The sequence below is a fragment of the Echiichthys vipera genome (genome assembly GCF_963691815.1).
Source record: "Echiichthys vipera genome assembly, chromosome: 8".
NCBI lineage: Eukaryota > Metazoa > Chordata > Actinopteri > Perciformes > Trachinidae > Echiichthys > Echiichthys vipera.
This window is the reverse complement of record NC_139833.1, coordinates 14,730,331-14,752,830: the sequence shown is the minus strand read 5'-3', so window position 1 is coordinate 14,752,830 and position 22,500 is coordinate 14,730,331. Positions and strand designations below refer to the sequence as shown.

Sequence of the window (22,500 nt, the reverse complement as noted above, 5' to 3'; positions counted from 1 at the left end):
TCAGAAAATAGTTTGCAATGTGAAGATAAACTCTTCACAGCACAGCCTGTGGATGATACAGAGTAACGCATTGTCTCTGGAAAGAAAATATTTTTCATACTGTGAAGGAAATCTGCAAGACTGAAGATTCATTCAGGACACCTTGGTGATTTACCGCAGCAATATTTAATGCACTTCGATCGAGGAGAACAGGGATGAGCAGTACAAGTCAACCGTAGTGCAGTGCCAGTGTAATGCCACCCCCAACAACCCTGGGCCCTAATCAAGAAAACATAATGTATGATCTGTATGTTCCTTAAGATCACATGCTGTTCATTCTACAGTATTCTGTTCAGAACAGAGTACAGCATATCTTCTGCAACCTGCCTCCAGGGAGATGAGGAGTCAGCACAGCTTTTATCAGCTGTGCCCATTAGTTATCCCAAAAGACAGAGCTGAACTATTGCTCACAGAAGGCAGTTTATGGTCTTCTTCTTTTAGGCTTGTAATGACCCTATTTCCCCATGTATTTCTGCGTAAGGGACTAAAAGCAACATTTTTTTAAAAAATTGGTCCAGTATTGAGTGTGAGCGCTGCAGCCTGGATGCTGTGAACCGGGCTGCAACGTAATCGAACAGGCCGCCTGTGCACCAACAATATACATCAATTAAAAGTAATTGTTTTTGCCACTGACAGGCTGAGAGTGTCTGACTACATTATGGAAAAATGGATAAATTACTTTACGTAAAAGATGGAGAAGTTGGCGTTATCCTGCCATGCTGTCGTGTGTAGCTACTGATGTTACTTCTCCAATTTGGCTGGCAGTAGTGTCCCCGACAAACTGCAGACCTCATGGTCCACAAGGTGAAGTGTGTGCAGAGTGTTAGAATGCATTTGTAGCACAACTTCTGCCTTCTTCTTCTTCCATATACAAAGGGGAGACTTGGTCAAAGAACAAGACTTCACAATCTTTCCATAATGTCTTCAGTGGCAAACCAAGCATTTTTAGTGCACATATATCGTCGGTGTGCAGGCACCCTGTTTCTGCAGGGCTCATGCTTCAATAATGGACCAATTAAAAAAAACGTTGTTGCCATTAATCATTACCCAGAAATGCATGGGGAAATAGGGTTCAAGTTGGAAAATACCAAAATTCCACTTTAATGTGACCTGGGGGGAACTATATATGCGTCATATTACCTTTACCCTAAGAAAAATTCCTTATCAATACCATCGAAATAATATGAATTAATAATTATATAATAATATTTTTGGCAGCTGTAGCATATTTTGTGGAGTGGGTTGTTTTTTTTGTAAAGTTGGTGATTTAATTCTCGTTTCTATGTCCCTGAGCATGTCTATGCATAGGAAAACAACTTGGATAAAACATCCTGCCACATTGATGCATTTTAATTTCATTATTTTTCATTGCGAGGGCAACAGGAATTTCAGATTGATATATCAAAATCTATGCAAATAAACCAAAACATGCATAGCTAAATACCAGTAAAGGTACGTGAGAAACTCTGTTTTCTAACCAAATGTAAATGTGCAACAACCCTTTAACAGTTTGAACTTTAGTCCTAACATTTATGAAATAAATGCCACAAATAACGAAGAGATGAGAGGGATGTCAGATGTTTTAACGCGTTTGAAAGCTTGTAATCTGTCATCAGGTCAAACAGCGTTACACACACACACACACACACACACACACGCACACATTTCCTCCATCCTCTACAACCTGTGCTCAGAGTCCTTTTAACTCAGCTCAGATGAAATTAAAATTCCCTCAACTGCCACAGGGGTGGGGACAAGCAATACTAGCTTTTGAACTAGATTCATTTAATGGTGAAGTGTTAATCAAGTGTGTGTCCCTGTGCGCCTGTGTGTGTGTGTCTTTGTGTGTGTGTGTGTGTGTGTGTGTCATTAATTGTCATCAGCAAAAAGCACCTTCTTCTCTGATGATAACAGCCGTAATAACACACAGGGCACATCTCTCTGATTTCTCCTAAACGCAGATAAGGAAAACTCTTTGATGGAGCTATGGAAGTGTTGATTTACATTTACATATGCAGGCTTGTGTGTGTGTCTTTTTATTTTTCCCCTTCTTCCTCCTCGATGTGTGATCATGAAAGGATAGACAGGTCCAAACTCTATCGCGGAAGCCACAAAGTACTAATGGCTCCCAAGGTGTGTGTGTGGATGTTAAATAAAAATAGAAAATATCTCTTCTCTCTGTCTCTCTAGGCAGTGGGCTACAAGTTGACAGTGTTGCCAGTTGCTGGGGCGCTGCTGGGCGGCGTATTAGGAGGTCCACTCGGCCTGCTGGCTGGGTTCAAAGCAGCAGGGGTGGCTGCTGCTCTAGGAGGGGGCGCGCTGGGGTTTGCGGGCGGCAACCTGGTCCAGAAACACCGCCAAGCCAGAGTGGATCTCCAGATGAAACGACTAACAGCACCGCCACCAGAACCACCCACTGAACTGGAGTCAAACAAGGACAAATGACTCAAAGTTCTGGTTCAACCTCAGCTGCTGACTGATCACTGAGGTTTCAGTGTTGACTGACCAATCAGAAGCACAAACTAGACGTCATCAAGCTTTGCTGTTTCCAAGCACTGTTGTAAACAGTTCTGTCATAACGGCTTTACTTAAGAATCAGATACTTTGATGTTCTGGTGTGAATTGTTTGTCTGTGACATCAGTTTTATACACACACAACTGTTTTTTTTTATTTTTATTCTGCACACAACTAAGCAGTGCTGTACACTACTCTTTAATGTTAAAATCAGTTAAACGGATTCTTAAGATTCAGATTCATTCTGCTAAATGCTAAAAACTAACAAGGACACTGTCCCTCAAGCTAGCATCTTTTTTTCAGATTATTCTTTTTCACCGATTGTTTTTGATCAGTGGTTTGTTTACCACTGATCATGCCTTAATATTCCACATATTATAAAAATATAATAAAATAAATAAATAATAAAACAACAGCCAAACTACTGAGACTACAATAAGAATGATGTATGGGGAAAATGTTTTTCGTCTAACATCACTGTAGTGTTACATTAAATTTATAATGTACTGCTTCAGTCATTGTGATGCTGTATATAAACACAGACTTGTGTTTGTGTGAGAGTGTGAGAGCAAAATTGCACAAAAAAGCGCCCAAGTGCCACTGCCCAGATCACTTGAGGTACTGGAGTGGAACCTGCCATGTATTGATTATACCGCTGCTGGTTTTCTGCCAAATAAAATGATTCTTTTAAAAGAAATGTCATCCATTGGATAAATATCACAAGAGTTCAGAGAGACTGACATACAAAGCATCAGACAACACAATATCCTGTAAAATGGTTTTTAATTTACTTTTTTCGCTCTACTTCCCCTCTGAGATGACTGGTTTAGAAATGGCATCACGCTCCCCTCCCCCGTTGCTCTCCTGTATGTGGGCTGATATGTCACTATGCAGGCATCAGTTGGCCTCTATGGAAGGGCAGGACGCACAGTACAAACTTAGCAATGTGTCCCCCAATCGTAATCTGGCTTCCACTTTTATATCTCTTTCACGCTCAGGGGATCTCAGAGGATCTAGACTTGTACCAAAACCTCAAAGACATAGAAAGAGACAAAACCAGTTTTAAGAGGACTCGTATAAAGTGGCAGACTTTAAATTTCCACCGTTCATCGCATTGGGTTTTCCCCTCTTCATCTCTTAGTTTTTGTTTTTTTAAAACACTGGGAGAGACTCAGTCGCCCCCCCCCCCCCAGCGTAATGACACATTTGACAACAGATAACAGGCAAAAACAACAGCCATTTCATAAATTCGTAATCATCTTAAAGTACATCATAGCAACCCCCCTCCCCCTCCCCCCTATTTGATTCCCAGGAAAGACTCAGAGGTGTCATGGCAAATACTGTGCCTTTAAAAATCCGCCCCCTTTGACTTTTAATGTTGTATAGAAGTGGAGGTAACCAGCATTTTAGAAACTGAACAAAAAAATAAGACGCTCAATCAACAAAATTCCTGATTGCATAAGTATTCATGTCCTTCAAGACGATACTTAATAGAGGCACCTTTGGCGACTTTTACGGCCTTAGATTTGCTTCAATAGGCCAGTGACGACTTTACACGAATTCTTTCACATTCTTCTTTGAAATCCTGTGCAGATTTGGCTTTATGTTTGGGGTTGTCTTGCTGTAAAATATACACCTGTAGCTGTATGTTTTCACCAGGATTTCTATGTAATTTGATGCGTTAAATTTAGCTCTGTACTGTCACCAGCCATCCGGGGCCGGCTGCACAGAAGCCTCCACACAGCACGATGCTGCCGCCAGCAGGCTTCATGATAGGAATGATGTGTTTCTAGTGTTGTGCAGTTTTAAGCTAAACACAGAATTAAGTATGATGGCCAGAAGGCTCATTCACTTTGACATTACTGTATTTTCTGTAGATTGTTGTTGAAAAATAAAATCCTAATTACATCCACTGTGATTCAGTGCTGTAAAACAGTGACACATAAAAAGGTCCGAGGGGGCAATACTTTTTATAAGCACCGTAAGAGACATCATAATCTATAACCATTTAGTACCACAGAGATAAGGGGTTCATCTCAATAGGCTGGAGTAGCTCTGTCTCTATCTTCTGTCTTATGCCATGGTTGTGAAATAATCTTACCCCTACCAAGCATTGAAAAATATTTTCTCTATTCCTTCAGAACTCCGTTTGTGTGGCGAAGATATGGAGATAAAGCTACTTCAAACAGGCATATTGTTATAACTTGTGCTATACAAATGAATTAAACTAGAATAGGTCATATTGAGATTCAGCCATGAGGTCAGTGAGACTAAACAAACATGTCCTATCAGTCGGGCTGAGCTGGACTACCCACAGATAAGAACCTTACAACTGGAGTGAGGGAACTGTTCTGGTTTTCTTTTCTACAAAAAACTGGATGATGTTAAAGAAAGGAATAAAATAAAGAAAACTCTGCATTTAATTTAGACCAACAATGAGACTCCCATGTAGCACAAACATATTTACAAGCTCTGGAAAATAAAAGTAAAAACACTTCTCTTGATGTCCTAATGCCCCTAACCCCAGCCCACACACGATTTCTTCTTTTACCCCTTTTCCTTTTGATCCAAAATAAAAATTGTATGTGAAAGAGTTATGAAAATATAGGTTATTCCAACATGGTTGTGTCGTGGACTGAACTCCTCTCTCCTCCTCTTCTTTTTCTCCCCCTCCTTCCTCTTCATTCTCCTCCTCTTTTCTCTCTCTCTCTCCCTCTCTTCAGTAAGGGTGTTGGGTGTCGCTTTTCTGTCACGCTGCCCCATCCCAACCCTAACCCCCTCCCTGACCCCGGGGCGTGGCATTGAGTCACAGGATCCCTGGAAGGCTGTTGAGGTCACAGCTCGTCACGGTCCCGTCTGAGGATGGTGTAGCGAGTCTCGCTGGGCGCAAGCTTCTGGAATGAGCTCTCTGGAGGGCTGCTGGCCGCTTCTCCTCCCGTCTCCTCCTGAGTGTTAAAAAGTTAGAACAAAACAGTCAAGTTTCCACATGATGCACTAAAACAGTGACTCAGTGACTCTGTAGCGCGCTGATGCTGCTGTCTGACCTGCCCGGGCGTGCTGTCCGTGGGGTCAGGACCGTGGTGAAACTCTCGGTGTAGCTTTCCAGAGTGAAGGTCCAACACAAACTGTCTCAGCTTGCCAGGGATTCTGGGAAAACACACAAAACACACACTGGACATCAGGCAAAAACATTTTTGTGTCCTCCTAAATATCCCTTACTTTTTTTCTGTAAGGCTTGTTCATATGGTTGTTTGTATTAAGGTAAGATGATTCAGTCAGATGGAGGCCTTATTAGGCCTTATTTGTCTTCAAGCATTTCTCTCTGAGAGGAAGACTATATGTACAAGAGTGGGGCTGGGCCACTCATGAATTTTGTTCTCACTATGAGAAAAGTCACAGTGCAAGAACACTGGTGAATGCAACAAATTCTCGTACAACCTGTTTGACTAAGGCATTCCTACACACAAAGTTCAAAGCCATAAGGACAGAGTTGATATGAGACAGAACAGCTTGTGGCAGCAGCAGAAGACCTCAGTCCCTGCGGACGTGTCATGAAGCAGTATTAATCCATATCAACGCTGTCCTGTGAAGTGTGCTTATTAACGACAGGTCATATGCTGCTGTCATATCGCACAGGCGGAGCAGGTCCCCAGTCACAGCTAACCTCGTGTGTAAGGGCAGCATGCAGACACATACACACACGCAAATACACACACACATATATATATATATATATATATATAACGTACACTGCGCTAATGTAATTACAAGCTGTGTGCCACATGCGGTGGTGATGTGATGTAATTAGGTTGTGGAGGGCTGGTCAGTCCTCAGGGCTTCTGTCTATCTGATCAGACTCTGATTGGGGACTGGGGGAGGCCAAGTGGTGGTGGTGGTGGGGGGGGATAAATAAGATTAAATTAGATTAGATTGGATTAGTTTAGCACTTATTGCACGTGCCAAATCATGTCACATTAGCTCTGGTGTCCTGGCCCATTCATAAAGGACAGATTTTAGGAGGTGTGACATTTCTCTGTTGTTGAGTGCACAGTGGATTATGGTATGTGCGAGTGTGCGTGTGTGTGTGTGTGTGTGTGTGTGTGTGTGTGTGTGTGTGTGTGTGTCTGCATGCGTGCGTGCGTGCGTGATTAAATTAACTTTATTTAAGATCTTGTTATGAACAATTTCACATACGCTATCAGTATCAAACAATAATTGCTCAAAAATGTCCAAAAGAACGCTGAATATATCAGACGGATTTGACATGTGGATGATTAATTTGTTAATTACAGCTGCATTGGGTAGTTTTCATTTATATTTGACTATTTCTTTTTGCATGGAACAATTACCAGCCAACATTAAAAAAAAAAACTAAATGTTTAAAAAGAGAGATGCACACATGGTGGAATTCCAAAAGAAATAAAATGTTGGTTTTGTTTGACCACACAATTAACACAGATTGTGCATAGTTAAGGACTATATCGCTGCACATATACACTACACTTTAAAGAGAAAGTGAAAGGTGGTACTTACTTGAGGTCTTTAAAGTCAGGATAGACATACATGTGTCTGAATGAGTCTATAGCGATGACAGGACAGTCAGCAGGAGTTTTCTGGATATGGAGCAGAGGATGGCGGAACTTTTCGCAGTCCGCGTGCAGGAAGTTTATTGACCCTGAGGAAGAGAAAGCAAAGTCATGAGCACCACTTCTGTACACAAGGCTCATTAGCAACTAAAATCCACAGCCCTAATAGGTTTGAAATTCCACAAACACACAGACTCACCTTTCTCACTGATGAGCTGCCGAGCCACTTCATGCTGGAACTTCTCCAAGCTCTCTGTGTCTTCTTTAACATGGAACAAGATGAGGAAAGGGATTCCTTCTTCAGTCAGCTCCTGGAAAAACACAAATACACACAAAGTGTCATGTACAGATGGAGTAGGGGCCTTTCCATTGCTCAGCAGATGGGACTACCCACAGACTCCATAAATACCGTCCAGGCTGTTTTTGTGTATCTCTATGCACAACTATGTATCCATATTTACACATCTGATAAACTAAAAAACAACAGACCAAGCTGACAATTAGGGATGGACATGCCTGCTGCTGAGAAGGGTCTAACTGCAAGTCTAGCAAGCTACACGAGACACCCACTTCACTACAAAGCCCCCTGAGATAATTTACTGGATTAACATTCTTACTCTAGGACAAACCACAACTTTTCCTAAACCTAACCAAGCAGTTTTTGTACCTAAAACTAACTGTTTGAGGACATATCATGTAGTATTCGCTGGGAGAAGAGCGGACGGCAGGTTTTGAGCATACGGCTGCTGGCTACCCAGCTAGCTTGCTCCACACTTTACACTGGTTGCAAAAAAAAAAAGAGCTCCTAAAGCGGCTACCGCAGATCTGTGTTTGTGTCCCTTTTCTTACGTTTTTTTTTATAATAATTCAGTATGTGTACTCAAATATGGAAATAACTTAATACATTGAAATGCCCATCCTTACTGACGATGCTCTATATAGAAAAGCAGGTAACAAACCTCTCCATTTTCAAAGGTGATCTCCCTGACCAGAGGCACACACTTGTCATGTGCCCATGCATAGGTGAGGTCAAAGTTGCCGAGTGAGCCGAGGTAGACCATGTCAGGGACGCCCTCCCCCATGGGCTTGTAGATTACGTTGTCTCCACTGAAACGCTCGGCCTCAGATACGGTTCTGTAAGAGTAAAGCGCAGGCGAAAAGTTTAAGAACAATACAAATTAAAGAATTTATAACTAAGCTTAAGAAAGAAGATGGTGTTGTGTCTCACCCAAAGGCGGCCAAGAATGTGCAGTCATCTCGAAGGATGTTGGCCACTTTTCCAAATGTGTGGTAGTTATCTGAGTCCCTAGTTTCAAAGTAAGCTATGATGTTTCTCTTGCCCCTCTGTTGAATAACAAAGTCAAAAAACATGAAATGAGAAAATAAAAGAAAGAAACTTGAAAGAAATGTTTTCAAATTATATTTGACACTCACATCCAGAGTTTGAACCTCCTCCATTGAGTGAATCTCTTTCACGGGGTCGACCTGCTGCTGGCGGATGAAGTCAGCGATGGCCGCAACTGACCTCTGACCCCTGTACTCCCTCTTCATCATCATCCCATTGCGGAACAACTTCAATGTTGGATACTTGGTGATGCGGTACCGCTGGGCTATGTCCGCTACACAGCGAGGCAGGGAAGAAGTTAAGTAAAGAAGGACAAATCAATTGATGAAGAGGGAGAAGCCGAGTAAAACACATGGGGATGGGTGGATGAGGAGCAGAGCAGTGACAGAGATGGCGGTTACACCTCAGTCTGAAAACACTGCCTTCAGTCAGCTCGCAGCTCTGATCTCCCACATGAAAGCTACCCCCTGCCAAGAGTAAATATTCTCTCTGCACACACTGAATGAGTGTGAGTGTGTGTGTGTGTGTGTGTGTGTGTGTGTGTGTGTGTGTGTGTGTGTGTGTGTGTGTGTGTGTGTGTGTGTGTGTGTGTGTGTGTGTGTGTGTGTGTGTGTGTGTGTGTGGCAGGTGTCAATCTCTCTGTGGGGTGTCTCTAAGCCTCCCGTCTTCCCAGGAAGCAGCAGTTTTGTCATTAGTCTTCAAACAGTTTGCAGGTCATCAATAATTCTCTTTAATTTGCTTTATCTCAAAAGGCTAAGGCTGGCGGTTTATGTCTGTGCTTTGGTGTCCTGGGCATCTATGTGGCCATACGTGCATCAAATATAGTCTGTGTATGCCTTTATATATTATATACATACATACATACATACATATATATATATATACACACACACATTTGTAAAAATACACTGTTAAAGCAGTGAGGGCATAAGATGGCCATATACAACAACCACCTCATACATTAATAATAATTCTAATAATAATTTGGACAACAGAAAAAAGGGAAAAAGACTTTCCAGTTTCAGCTTCAAAATTATTAAAATTTGCTTTGTTTCACATCGTTATCAAATAAATACTACATTGTATGACTTTGGTAACTCATTGTGGGCATTTCCCATTATTTTTTCATGTCAAAGAATAAACAAACAAAAAATAATCGAGTAAGTTGTTTGGCACTTTCTTGACAATTAAAGGTCCCATATTGTAAAAAAGTGAAATTTACACATCTTTTTGATCATAGAGCAGGTTGAGGTGCTATATAAATACTTTGAAAGTATCAAAATGCTCAATCAACAGAGAGACGCACATGATTTCAGAAACTGTCTCTTTAAACGAGCCGTCGGGATCTCCCAATGGTTGTGATGTCCCAAATATACCTGGAAATGCTGACCAATCAGAACAGATATTGCTAAAATGGTGTGTTTCAGACAGAGGGTGAAGATGGATACATATAGACAAATACTATGGAGAAAATGATTGTGTTTTTGAGCATTGAGGCATGTAAACATGCTCTAGAAGAAACCCAAAATACTAGTATGAACCTGAAAATAAACATATATCCCCTTTAAAGAATACTGGAAATACTCACAATGTTGGTCACAGTCGACACGGGCAAACACCACCTGCGTGGTCTCAGGGAACTCCTCCCTTACTGTGTTAGATGCCTCTTCAAAAATTGGATGAAGCATCTGACTGAACCTGCACCTGTAAGGGGGGTAGTGGTGTCAGGCTAAAACGATTTCCATATTTTGTATAGTGAGTGAACAAAATTGTATATTTAATTGATTTTTAGATCCACTGGACCTAATTTTGTAGGATTTGACAATGCTGACAAATTTCTGCCTATAACAATTCCATTATCCATCCATTAATTAGACCAAATGAAATTAAAACAGACACACAGGGTAAAACCCTTTAAATTAACCCAATTCCAAAATTAAATCAACACAATCTCTAGATCGGTTGACTGACAGCAATCTAATTGTACTTATTGCACCATGTGGCATTCATATGCACATCGGCATCATGAGCAAAACTCATTTGATTCTCCTGGACATAATATTCAGAGGTCGAATGACTGTGAGAGAGAAAAACACACTTACCAGTCTGCATAAAAATTGACTAATGCCACCCCAGCATTATCTGCAAGGAAACACACAAACAAAAAGAAAATACATATAAACCTCTCTGCACTAAATAAATTCACAAATGTATTCTTTGCTCTTAAACCGAATTACTGTATTTAGGCTTAATAATCCCCTCAGTTTTCTGTCACTGACGAGAAGAAACAGAAAAAGAAAAACGAAAGCACTTAACAGAGCACAGAAATATAAAACAATAATATTTGATACCAAATGTCATTTAATACTTATTTAGTGGAAAGGTAAGTCAAGGGCCAATCACTATCAAGTCGATAGGACAAAACAAAATTAATCAATATTTTAGACCTGGTGACAAATTTAACAGGCTAAGTGACAGAGAGACACACTAACAGTCTGATAAAGTGGACTAAAAAACCATGACGAAGATGGAAAAAGTATCTCTTAAAGACAAGTGAGGAAAAAACAGTAGACAACTAAGATCTAATTGACTATTAAAGGAGCAGTTTGACATTTTGGGAAATATGTTAATTTGCTTCCTTGCCATGAACTAGTAGAAAAAGAGATACAAAGAAATAAGTCTTGTTTTTGACTGAAATTGCTTTGAGGATAAAGAAATAAGTCGTTTCCCCTGTTTCCATTTTATGCCAAGCCAAGCCAAGCAGCTGTGTGCTGTAGCTTCATATATTCAAACAATTTCCCCCTGGGATTATTACAGTATTTCTGATTCTGATATTGAATTAACAGACATGAGAGATAATCATTAATCTTCTCAACCAACACTCAGCAAGAAAGGGAATAAACTGACTTCCAAAGTGTCAAATTAAAAATGTGCCATTTATTATGTGAATGTCCAATCACTGTTGATAGTAAATTCAGTCGGTTGAAGAATACATTATTTGGTGTGTGCTATATTGACCGAGAAAGCAGCAGTGTGCAGCTGCGATATCCGTTGTTCTTCCTGCATCCAACTCCGTCATTTGACTGACTACATTTATCATCAGGGAGTGGCTGGACATCCACATAAAAAGGTGGTAAATTTTCCCTTTAAGACACTTTTTAAGAGTAAAGATGGTAAATTGACTTGTACTTAAATATCGCCTTCTGACTACTCAAGGCGCTTTCACACTACTTGTCACATTCACCCATTCACACACCCGTGCGCAGCACAGGAAGCAATTCGAGGTTCAGTAGCTTGCCCAAGGACACTTCGAAATGTGGACCAGAGGAGCTGAGGATCGAACCGCCGATCTCTTGAATGGAGGACGACCCACTCTACACCACAGCCGCCCAATAAAATAGTGATGCCTTACTTAGAATGTCATCGATGTTGGCTGAATCCAGACTGGTGATTTCTGCTTGTCCGGGAGTAGAGAGGCCCATCACCTACAGGCACACAGGGAGGAGATACGTCAGCAGTTAAAAACACAGCTAGTTAAGAAAACTATGTGGGGGAGGGGAGTAATGATTTAAGATAGTTAAAGATAACATAACCATTTGGTAGTAAAGGGGTAATTGAGGACTAAAAGGACTTACTGAGTGAACCAAAGACCATTTTACGTCATAAAGCCAAGCAGGATATCTAGAGAAAGAACTCAACTGAACACTAGCTCTCCCAGTGTAAAGTATAGACTATAGCACTAAACTCATGTCTCAGCACATGTAACAAGCACAGGTATTGCTTAATACAATCAATGTTTATTTAGTTTATTTAACAGGGACAATGCACGGCTCTCAGCCGTACCAGAATTAGCTCCTCGCTAAATTTCATCTGTAGTCCCTGTACAGTTGTGTTTTGTATATTTTATATTTCTAGCTGCATGCAATAATTGTGTTTGCAATGGAGTGGATAAGCAGAGCATGCAGGCCAGGAAAGATGGTGTTTTAACCAGCAACTGTCTCCAAATACTGTGGGACCCACATATTATGTCCCAGAAAAGATGAGAACGTACAATCTCCCCAGTGTTTTCTGGGTTTGGATTCAGGATTTTTTTTTTTTCTAAGTCAGTTGCCTTTGGTGATGGACTAAAACAAGGTCCCCTTGCATACAAAGAGAAATGCCAATTATGATCTGATTCATGCTCTTATGACCTCTGTATAACCAGATTTTCTCTTGTAATCTGTGTTTTTTTTAAACATAAATATGGACTGTAGTTTCAATCAGGTTCACAAGGACACGATGGCACGCGTAACAAAATAGCATGGTAGCAAATATTTTAACGTTTGAGTGATTCCTCCTCTATAGTAACCAATTAGCAAAGATTTTATTGATAAAATAATGTGAAATATATACAGTATATATCTATATATCTATATATATGGTAATAGTAAGTCCCAGAACATATGACACTTGAAAATCTATGCCAATGGCAGATTGAAATGTTATGCCGTCAATAACCTCTTAAAGGATATAGGGACCTATCTACTCCAAATAAAAATAAAAATACATTTTCTGCATCCTCATGACACCCACTGCCCCCACTTAACGTCAGCCACTCAAGTTAACACTTCTGTACAATACTTTAAAAGTATGTGTGCACTATCTCTTTATCAGCTGTGATCTGTGCTGACTCAAGATTCTCTTCAAACAGGATATGTGATGGTCGTCCTCCTTGAGGCCGTGACAAAGATAAATAAGGATGTGCGTTCCAAGACGGTCGCAAATTTGCAAACAAAGAATTAGTCAGAACTCACACTGCTTCATGCTTTAAAGGTAACTGCACTTGCTCTGGGATAGAAACCAGTAGTTCGAGTTTAACTGCCCCTATATCCTTACCTTAGTTAAGTATTGTTTAAATGTTTCCTGAAATTAGAAAATTAGAGCTCCAATAAAGTATTATTTTAAATAAACATTGTTATGTCTATTATGTTTGTGTTTAAATGATAATCTATTCTAGTCTATGAAATTACGAAATAAAATAGTAAAAATGAACGCCCATAACTTCTCAATGCCTAAGCTGACGTATCGAAATGCTTTTTTTTAAGATACAATGAAAAAAGGTAACAAAACCTCACGTTTGAGACTTGTCATATTTACATATGTATATTTCATATTCTATATTGATAATTTATAAACCCTTCATATAAATGTGTATTGTCCTAATTTCTTGTGTGTAACTTTATATTTAGTGTATTCTTTGTGTATTCTGTGTATTCTTCTGTATTTTTCTGCACCCGCTATGCACAAACACAAGGTCAAATTCCTAGTATGTAATCTTATTACATACTTGGCAATAAAGTTGATTCTGATCCTGAACAGATTAATCATTTCAGCTCCAAGGAAACTATTTAAAAAGTATACATACAATCACATCACTGAAAAAACTTTCACTGGTGCATTTTTTAACGATGATACAGCTGCACACTGATATGAAATGCCACAGTTCCTGTGGTTAGAACAGATGAAGCCACTGCTCTGCAACTCGGGAAAGAAGTTTGAAGTTTTCATTACAGGCCCAGCACTCTCACAACAGCAGGCGCTGTGTCTAGTTCCGGGTTGTAAGCCAATAAGAATGAGCCACAACAGAGGAATTCACCAACCGGCGAGCATCATCCCAGATATATAAATACACATACAAGGAGACACGGTCTGATGATACGTTTGTGCATCCGTACAATGATATTTATTAAGCTTCAGCAAACACACATCCCATTAAATAACCAAAGAGTTAAACTAACAATGCTAGTTATTATTTCACCGCTGTCAATTTGTGGTAGCAGCTAATGCTAACATTAGCTCAATGCCTCATTCGTCCTCAACAAAGTAGCTAAAAAGAAGCGCATAATCCGACAATAAGACACATATGCTTACCAGTAATACAACCGTAACAAAGCGGACATCGAGAGTGGGAGGTATTGCTAACAGTTTCATTGTACAGTATATTTATTGGAGGTGGTGGTGTTGAGTCGTCCCAGTTTGTCTCGACGCCGCTGGCTCTTCTCGCTGCAGCAGGAAACCGACGGCGAACCAATCTCACGGTGACCACGGAAACGCTGAGGGACACTTCCTGAAAGTCGCTTGGCTTTCTGGGTAATGAAGTTTTTTTTTAAATCTACAAACGGCCGAACTGTATTAGGATTCACAAACAAACAAACAAATACAGGACATTAGTACAATAATACAGAACACATTACAATCATGAACACACACAAGGATTTACCTTACTTGTTTTTATAATTATAGGATTTATTTGACAAGTGAATGTACAGAACGGAAACCGTTAACAAATATGGGGAAAACTCCAATCATGGCGGTCTATTGCATTAAAAAAAATGTAACGGGAGTTGTAGTGTTTTGTCACCCAGACAGTGGCGATGCAACGGGACTGCTTGGAAGAAAACTTTAATAAGATTTTAATCCGAGAGGAAAGGAAATCCAACGGTAAATATAACATTTAATATATAACATGTTAAAATGCACTATCATTAACTTTATACTCAGTTCATCCGCTGTCACACATTTGTTCTCTGTACTTACTTAAACGTTAGTACACGTATGAATAACTGATTTCTCTTGAGCAGGGGGAGTTGCATCATAATGCCTCACTTTTTGTAATACTCAGTTCGACCTATTTTCCACCAGCTAACAATGTGTTTTTGTGTTACTGAGGGAAAACTTAGTTAGAAGACGTTTAGATACTCTGATGCACAAATCTGAAAATATGTTCCCCTAAATCCTGCAACAACAACAACAACAAAAATGTGTGTAGCTGCTGCCAAATCAAACACAGACTCCACAACTTTATACCAAAGACTATTACTTTAACACAAATGATACATCACTCTGAGGCGTCCTCCCTCTGCCTGTAATCAGTACAGTAGCACTGTTATTCTGGCAGTTATGTGTGTGAACAGGTGGGCTGGTCTCAGTATGTGATTGATCCTCTTTTTCTGCCCCTGCAGGAGCCAGGATCAGGGCAGGTAGGGGACCTGGACTTGCATCCACACACCCACGAAAGGATGCACTGAACTGAGAAACATCTGCCGAAGTGTCCCCCTCCACGCAACAATGGTAAGAATCCAACACGGAGCAGCTACCCAGATTCAATTTAGGTGTATACATCCCATAAGAGTTATATTGTCTGTAGTTACTGGGTGTATCTGTTGGTTACTCTACTACCAGTTTGTAATTCTCTCTCTAGAGTCAAGACCATTGAGACTTTGTGGAACAAACCTCATTGTGGGTGCTGCTGAAAGAGCCTAATTGTTAAGGAGATTAAGGTGGAATGTTGAATTGAATCCCAGCATTAATATTTTATGGGCTAAAGCTGTCCATAGGGGGTTCCCAGTGTGTGAGCAACTCACAGATGGAGTCAGAGGAAGATTTGTCTTTCTCCCTGTCTGAATATCAGTGGCTGAGAGAAAGAGGAGCCAAATGTCTTTGTTAATGTTGGGAATTAGGTAAATAAAATAAGCATCACAGTATCCACAAAATCTTCTTCAAGTATTGATATACCGTATATGTATTACAATATCTGCTGAAGTATGAAAAAATCACTTGTTGAGTTATCTATACTGTGTTTGATGCATTACACTATTATGGTATGTGAATTCAAATTGGAACAAATATTTCTGGTGCATTTCTCAAGTATTTTCAGAAATCCTCTTATTAATTTAGACATACACTTGTACATCAAATAACCCCACAATGCAGTTATAGTGATTGATGGTGAAAAATGTAAATATGTTGCCCAGCCCTACGCTATATGTCACTACTACACGTTATCATACCTGCATTAAAGACGTTTTGGTGTTAAAAAATATTTAAGTCAAAGTAAAAAGCAACTTGGTAAGTTTACATTATAGCAACTAAAAGTTTCAGATTTTGATGATGGATGTGAGCTTCTTTTCTATACATCTCTACAAGAATACCTACATTTATATTCATTTATTTATGAATATATACATTTCCTCTATATCTAACTTATCTGATTTAACTTTCTGTGAATTTTATTTGACCTGTATTCTTACATTGACCTCATATATATTTGACTAATAGTTTAATGCTTACTGTTTATTGTTTTTTTATTTATATTTTCTGTATTTATTTAGCTAAGAGTTTATTGGTTTTCCTATACTTTATTTTTTTATACCTCCCTTGTGTTTTTTGTAAGCTGCTGGAATCTCAATTTCCTTGCAGGAGTCATCCCAAAGGATCAATAAGGGCGCACTCACACTGTCCATTTGTAACGTGCCCAAGCACATTTCACGGCTAAAGTCTAGTTCGTTTGACCAGTGTGATTGCAACGGTACAGTTGCCGGCCACGGCCCGTTTGGGAGAGGTGGGCTTTTGTAAAGCACGTTTGCGCATGTACGAGAACGAGCGTGCGCAAGTGTACGAGCATGAGACCTACGGCAGTTCTGACATCATTTTATGTGCGCCTGTTCGGACATAGAAAAAAGAAGGACGGACGGTGCACGGACATTTAAAACAATGGTGGCGAAAGATTCACGTTGGTGTGATGCGGAGGTGGAGTGTTTACTGCAGATTTGGTTAGATGAAAATATTCAAAAACAGTCGACAAGACGCACAAACACTAGGAGGTCTATGGAATGATTTGTAAAAAAAAAAGCGATGCATCGCGATGACGTCAATCAATTCGTGTGACGTGTTATGGCGTGGAGACGTACAGGCCGGTGAGAAGCATTCACGCATGCCCAGGTAGTGTGAGTAAAAACGGGCCTGGCCTGCGGGGGGAGGGGGGGGGGGGTACCCTAAAGCACAGGGCACGGTACGGATGGACAGTGTGAGTGCGCCCTAAGTCTACCAGTTCAACCAATAAGTTCAAACTGGGTCGATATAAATAGAAGGACATGTAAAAAGCTTATTTAAACACGTGGGTCCTGAGAGCGTTTTTTAAAGAAGAAAGTAAGGGAGACTGTCTGAAGTGTTTGGGGAGAGAGCTCCAGAGGGAGAAGACCCTGTCCCCCCCAAGGTCTGATGGTCGGACCGGGTGAGAGTGGTGAGGTGGAGTATGTTAGTGCAGGAGGTCTTTGTAGGTGATCAGGACACGTTTCTAACTTTCTTTGTTGAATTTGCAGCCATTAGAGGCTTTGAAGGACCGGGGGGATGTGATCTGTGGTGCAGGAGTGGGTTGAGCAGACAGGGCAGTTGAGTTTTGGATGTATTGTAGTTTCGTGAGGATTTTGCCGTTCGTGGCAAGGCGTTGATAAGTGTTTCTTTGGCTAAGGTACTTTTCTTTTCTTTTTTTAACTTACCAGAGCCAAATGTGGGGTCTTCAGATTGACCACATCATCAAAACACAATGGTGTTCCATTTACAATTGACAAATTGTTGCACAGTTTAATTGTGTCATTTTTAGTGCTCCAATTAAATCCGGCCTGTTGTTGCATCTTACAAGACAATTTGAAAAATGCGAAACTTTTACTTCTACCTACTATAAGGCGATGTTTTGTTTTGTACTCATTTGCAAGGGAGATGATGTATGTGCTATGTATGACAAGTTATTTTGGTCTGTAATCATACATGTATATTTTTTTGAGGTAACTTGTCTAAAGACACACACCACACGCACACACCCATATACGGTTCTCTCTCTGCGCTCCACTCACTATTTTGCCCTCTCCTCCCTTTTTCTGTTTTCCCATCTTTTTCCATTTCGCATTGCTCCCATTGATTTTTTTGTTTGTTTTTCCAGCTGATTATGTCCCTGTACTCTGATTCGCCGGTGGGCACATTGCTCTCTACGCTTTAATTGGACATTTAATTAGATCACAGTTTTAGTCCAATTAGACTCAGAGGTGTTGGAAAAAGGATATGGAGGGGAGAAGAGGAAAAAGTCCCCAAGCTTGTCTCGCTCTCCCTCCCCCCTACTCTTCTCACTCATTTTCTTCATCTGTCTTTTTCTGTCCGCCTTGCCGTCTCTTTCCCCTCCCTCCCTAGTCCTCCTGAGGGCGGCTCATTAGTGATATAATGGGGATGACACAAAACACACAGCTCCTCTAACTCTTGAGTGTCTCAAGCAGTGTCTGAACCACGCACACACACACACACACACACACACACACAAGGGGACATGGACCGTATCAGCTCACTGTTGCAGAAGTTTTGCACGCTTGTTTTTTCTGGTGTTTCTTTATAAAATCTTGCTCTTTTCCTCTTGTTCGGTACTGAAGCCACGAAGGCGTAAGCTAAGGTGTTTTCAGACAGAGCTTGGGTGTTATCAGTACCTCTGATTCATCTCCAGCACCGCCTGACAGTCTGCCAGTCACAGCATCATCGACCAGCCCACACACACACATGCACACACACACCACAAAACATTAACGACATGCTGGGCAGAACCCTATCGACTCAGTGGAGTGCTCCGGTATGATATCACCACACCTAATGAGAGTAAGATAAGCCTCATTACCAGCAGCGCTCTTGCATGCCAGTCAAATGCAGGACAGTCTCTGTTCTGCACCAGTTTTAGCTCCCCTATGGTTCCGCCCTCTTCTCCCTTTTGTTGTCATAGTTCGCACACAGAGCTCTGACTCTGAGCATAAACAACACTGTGCCCCAGTGGGTCAAAAACACATGGGCAAATGTAAACACACACCCAGATGTATGCAGATATGCACACACTTACGCTCAGGTGTAAGTCCTCGGAGGACACAAGTCAATCTTTGTGTCCCTCGAGCAGACACACGTACTCACACACACCACCTCCCTTTCTGACTCCCTCCACCCTCAGGAGAAAGATAGCGACCCCCCCCCCTCCCCCAAACACACATTAGTGTGTGTGTTCCCTCTGTATGTGTGTGTGTGTGTGTGTGTATGTGTACGACAGGCAGCAGGCAGGGGTGTTTTAGCCACAGGCGTCACTACCTGACCACCGTGGCTGTGAGATTGACAGCTGTGGTCCCGCCTAATTGCATTACTCTCCCAGGTGATTGGCTCACACCCTGGGGGCTCATTTGTCAGGATGCATTGTGGTAATGATGTAAATTAGCAGATCTGTGTGTCACTCAGCCTTCTCACCCCCTGCTGATTGGCCCTGCTGTGCCCCAGGGTCCGGCCCCCAGCTGAGGGAGCCAGCTCATTGGTCCTTGGGGAACCAGGAAGTTCCCTAGAAATAGGGCTTTACAGACTTGGCATCCCTGTGGGCTGATATTATCCTTCCTTCCACCTCTTTACCTGTCAGTCAAAACCCTGGGACTGATCCCTGCAGCCTCTATCTCCTATCTGAGACATACTGTAGATATATACACCCACACACACACACACACTTACAAATGTAGGTGGTATAGGCACCCATAATAGCCCCATGTTGGCTAAGAGCCCCGGCACAGTCTGTTATAACTGAATAAAGATACGCTTATATAAAAAGTGTGTGTAAGTGTGTGCGTGCTTGTCTAGAATTGAAATAAAGGCCACAGGCTCAGGCTCTGTTCCCCACTGCTTACCCAGCATGCCTTAGCTGTGTCCTCTATCAAAAGCAGACACCTTCACAGTGACAGACAGCTAGAGAAACAAATAGACAAACACACTGTACACAAACAGAAACACACACGCTTTGACCCTCCATGTGTGTGTGTGTACGGAGGCAGCAGTGTGTATTACAGCACTCCTGTAGTGTTGCTGAAAGGTCCGTGGGACTTTCTGGATTCTTTGTTAAACTCACTGCGGTTATATGAGGCCAAATATGAATAAAGACTAAATAATGTCAGCATCAGCATGAATCAATACTTACACAGATGCACAATCACTTGGTCTGGACCTCAGCCTATGATCAATAGTTGACTCTGAGTTATTGTCTTCATATTAACAAGTGGAGTGCTCCCTGAGGAACACGTTTGAATGAGAACCACTCCAAACCTCTCAACAGGAGCCGGTGTTGTTTTTACACCCTCCTTTGTTTGATTTCAGACACTGCATTGCAAAAGCCTTTTTAGTCAAATTTGGATGCACTGTAGGTGTTTCCAAAACACTCAGGTCCTCATGAAACTCTAATTGCCTGCTTTTGGTGATATGAATGTCCCTCGCATAGATTCAAGTATCGACTCATGTCCCTCATGTCAGTGTTTGGCCAAATTATGATATTTCTTTTTTTGCATCTAAGATTATTCATAGATCAATTTATAGTTTTATTGTTGCAGCTGGGGGCTTTCATATTGACTCTAAAAATGCGGATCAAAATAAGATAAAATAAGACAACAAGAGTTAAGGAAAAGTTTTGAAAGAACTCTTTTCAAGATTAAAAAGTTGTATGTTGAATATCTGTTGTCTGCGTAAGAGGATGTTAACATTAGAATCGTGATATTAGTCTTTCTGAAAGTGTGGCTGTGTCACCTCTGCTATTTCTGCATGTGTTAGATATTAGTGTTTGCAGACTGCGTGTGTGTGTGTGTTTGCATGCACGTGCATTGCTGGCTGAGTAATCACTCTAAATTAGAGATGTTTAGAGATGTTTGTGGTTGATTTTGGTAAAGCCCCTGTAAAAACTCTCTCTCACGGAAAATAACTTCCCGTGACGCGGCACATGTGCCAAACACGCACACACACAGTGACACTCAAACACACCTTTATGTGCCGCACCTACCGTCCTCCCTTGCTCGCACATGGACCTACTTCACAGTGAATGTATTAACCAACCTATATTAAGTCCTTACCACTACTTGGTAGAGCGTGAGAAAGCAGCGTGCATGATGGGTAATTGCTACGCTGCACGCAGTGTCTACAGGAGCAAACTTTATGAGGTGACGGCGGAGGGAGCCAAAAGTTTTCAAGACTGTGACCAAAGTAATCAGTCTGCCTATACTTTATCAATATTAAGAATACAAGTTGTATTGTATAAAACTGATGGTAGTGAATCAGATCTATTTGTGTGACAGTTAATGAAAATGTCTTGGAGAAATCTCAGATTGTGGCAAGAGTTTGTGCCTCCAGCGTTATGTGTTTAGGGGCAATAATTGATTTCTGTGTTGTGCCCCGCAGGGCTTGTCCCACATCTCTTAACCCACACACACACACACACACACAGCAAGGCATGCTGCAGTATTAATGAGACATGAATAAGACATGAAGAGAGACCCCCCTCTTACACATTCACACAGGGTCTCCCCCTCCCCAGCTGCTTCCTGTCTGCAGATTACCCAGCTTTCACTGGGCTCTGGTTAAGTGGGGCCAGGAAGAGATTTAGCCCCCTCAGCAGGAGCAGACACACGGACACCCACAAGCGCGGCGCATGCAAGCGTGCGGACACGTGCACACACACAAACACACGCACTATATATATATGAAATATGATTGATGTTGTCTCTCATCTTTTAAACTATTTTGTAACTATTTGGCAAAATGGTAAACGTGATTGACATTTCCTCCAGTAGTAGTAGCCATTTAAATATGTCTTATTATATCATAGCTGTGTCCTGATGTAGGGTTGTGCTTGGAGCTAAATGAACGCTAAGGAGACAGTCTAGACTCTTAATGTCACTGTGCCAAATAACTGAGTGTATGTCGCTACAGGATGAATTGTGACCTTCTATATGTTTGTGTTGCAGGCCTCAGCGACATCCAGCCCAGCACCTGCATCTCTGGGCTCACAGGTTCATGCTGCAGCGGTCAATGGAGATAGGAGCGCCCTCCACAAACTCATCACAGGTAGGAAAATAAGCTTCAACACTTATTATCATATATCACATAGGTTAGAGCAGACACAGGGTTCAACTCAAACGAATGAGTCGTAATGTGTTGTCTTATTGATTTCTATAAGGAACATTTCTTTGCGCTTGCCCCTGTCTGTAGAAAGGTTAGAGTGCATGGACAGCTGCAGCAGCTGGCAGATAAATTACTGCGGAGCAGGTGCTCGTCAGCATGGAAACTGGAACCGTAGTCCCTCTGCTAAAAGGATTCCACCCTTTCTTTGAAAGACATTATCAGGACATTAAGCCATGCTGTTATTTAATCTTGAG

General features: G+C 41.3%; 3 protein-coding genes across 5 annotated transcripts in view; 2 read left to right on the top strand and 1 right to left on the bottom strand.

Moving 5' to 3' along the window:
* The window catches only part of stx17 (syntaxin 17), a 13,308-nt gene extending 10,104 nt beyond the window's left edge, over nt 1-3,204 (top strand). For both annotated transcript variants that reach the window (XM_083918083.1, XM_083918082.1), the window contains exon 7: nt 2,230-3,204. In XM_083918083.1, the coding sequence (XP_083774209.1) occupies nt 2,230-2,484 (255 nt within the window). In that variant the 3' untranslated portion in view covers nt 2,485-3,204. The remainder of the gene's footprint in view (nt 1-2,229) is intronic.
* A 2,090-nt stretch (nt 3,205-5,294) lies between these two features.
* erp44 (endoplasmic reticulum protein 44) lies at nt 5,295-14,534 on the bottom strand. The gene is made up of 11 exons (XM_083918770.1): nt 14,396-14,534; nt 11,898-11,970; nt 10,588-10,627; nt 10,074-10,189; nt 8,575-8,759; nt 8,369-8,484; nt 8,100-8,274; nt 7,340-7,451; nt 7,088-7,229; nt 5,599-5,701; nt 5,295-5,499 (listed from the first exon to the last, which is right to left on the bottom strand). Exons 1-11 carry the CDS (start codon nt 14,453-14,455, stop codon nt 5,389-5,391), a joined length of 1,233 nt encoding a protein of 410 aa, XP_083774896.1. The 5' UTR covers nt 14,456-14,534; the 3' UTR covers nt 5,295-5,388.
* Nucleotides 14,535-14,900: 366 nt separating this feature from the next.
* invs (inversin) overlaps nt 14,901-22,500 on the top strand; it is a 23,117-nt gene continuing 15,517 nt past the window's right edge. For both annotated transcript variants that reach the window (XM_083918552.1, XM_083918551.1), the window contains exons 1-3: nt 14,901-14,965; nt 15,487-15,595; nt 22,090-22,189. In XM_083918552.1, coding sequence (XP_083774678.1) covers nt 15,593-15,595; nt 22,090-22,189 — 103 coding nt within the window. In that variant the 5' untranslated portion in view covers nt 14,901-14,965; nt 15,487-15,592. The remainder of the gene's footprint in view (nt 14,966-15,486; nt 15,596-22,089; nt 22,190-22,500) is intronic.

Coding starts and splice junctions, on each gene's coding strand:
- erp44 (XM_083918770.1), bottom strand. CDS start 14,455: ATGAAACTGTTAGCAATACCTCCCACTCTCGATGTCCGCTTTGTTACG. Junction 8,760..10,073: donor TGTCGACTGTGACCAACATT/GTGAGTATTTCC, acceptor CTCGCTGTGTAG/CGGACATAGCCCAGCGGTAC. Junction 5,500..5,598: donor CGGACAGCACGCCCGGGCAG/GTCAGACAGCAG, acceptor TTTAACACTCAG/GAGGAGACGGGAGGAGAAGC.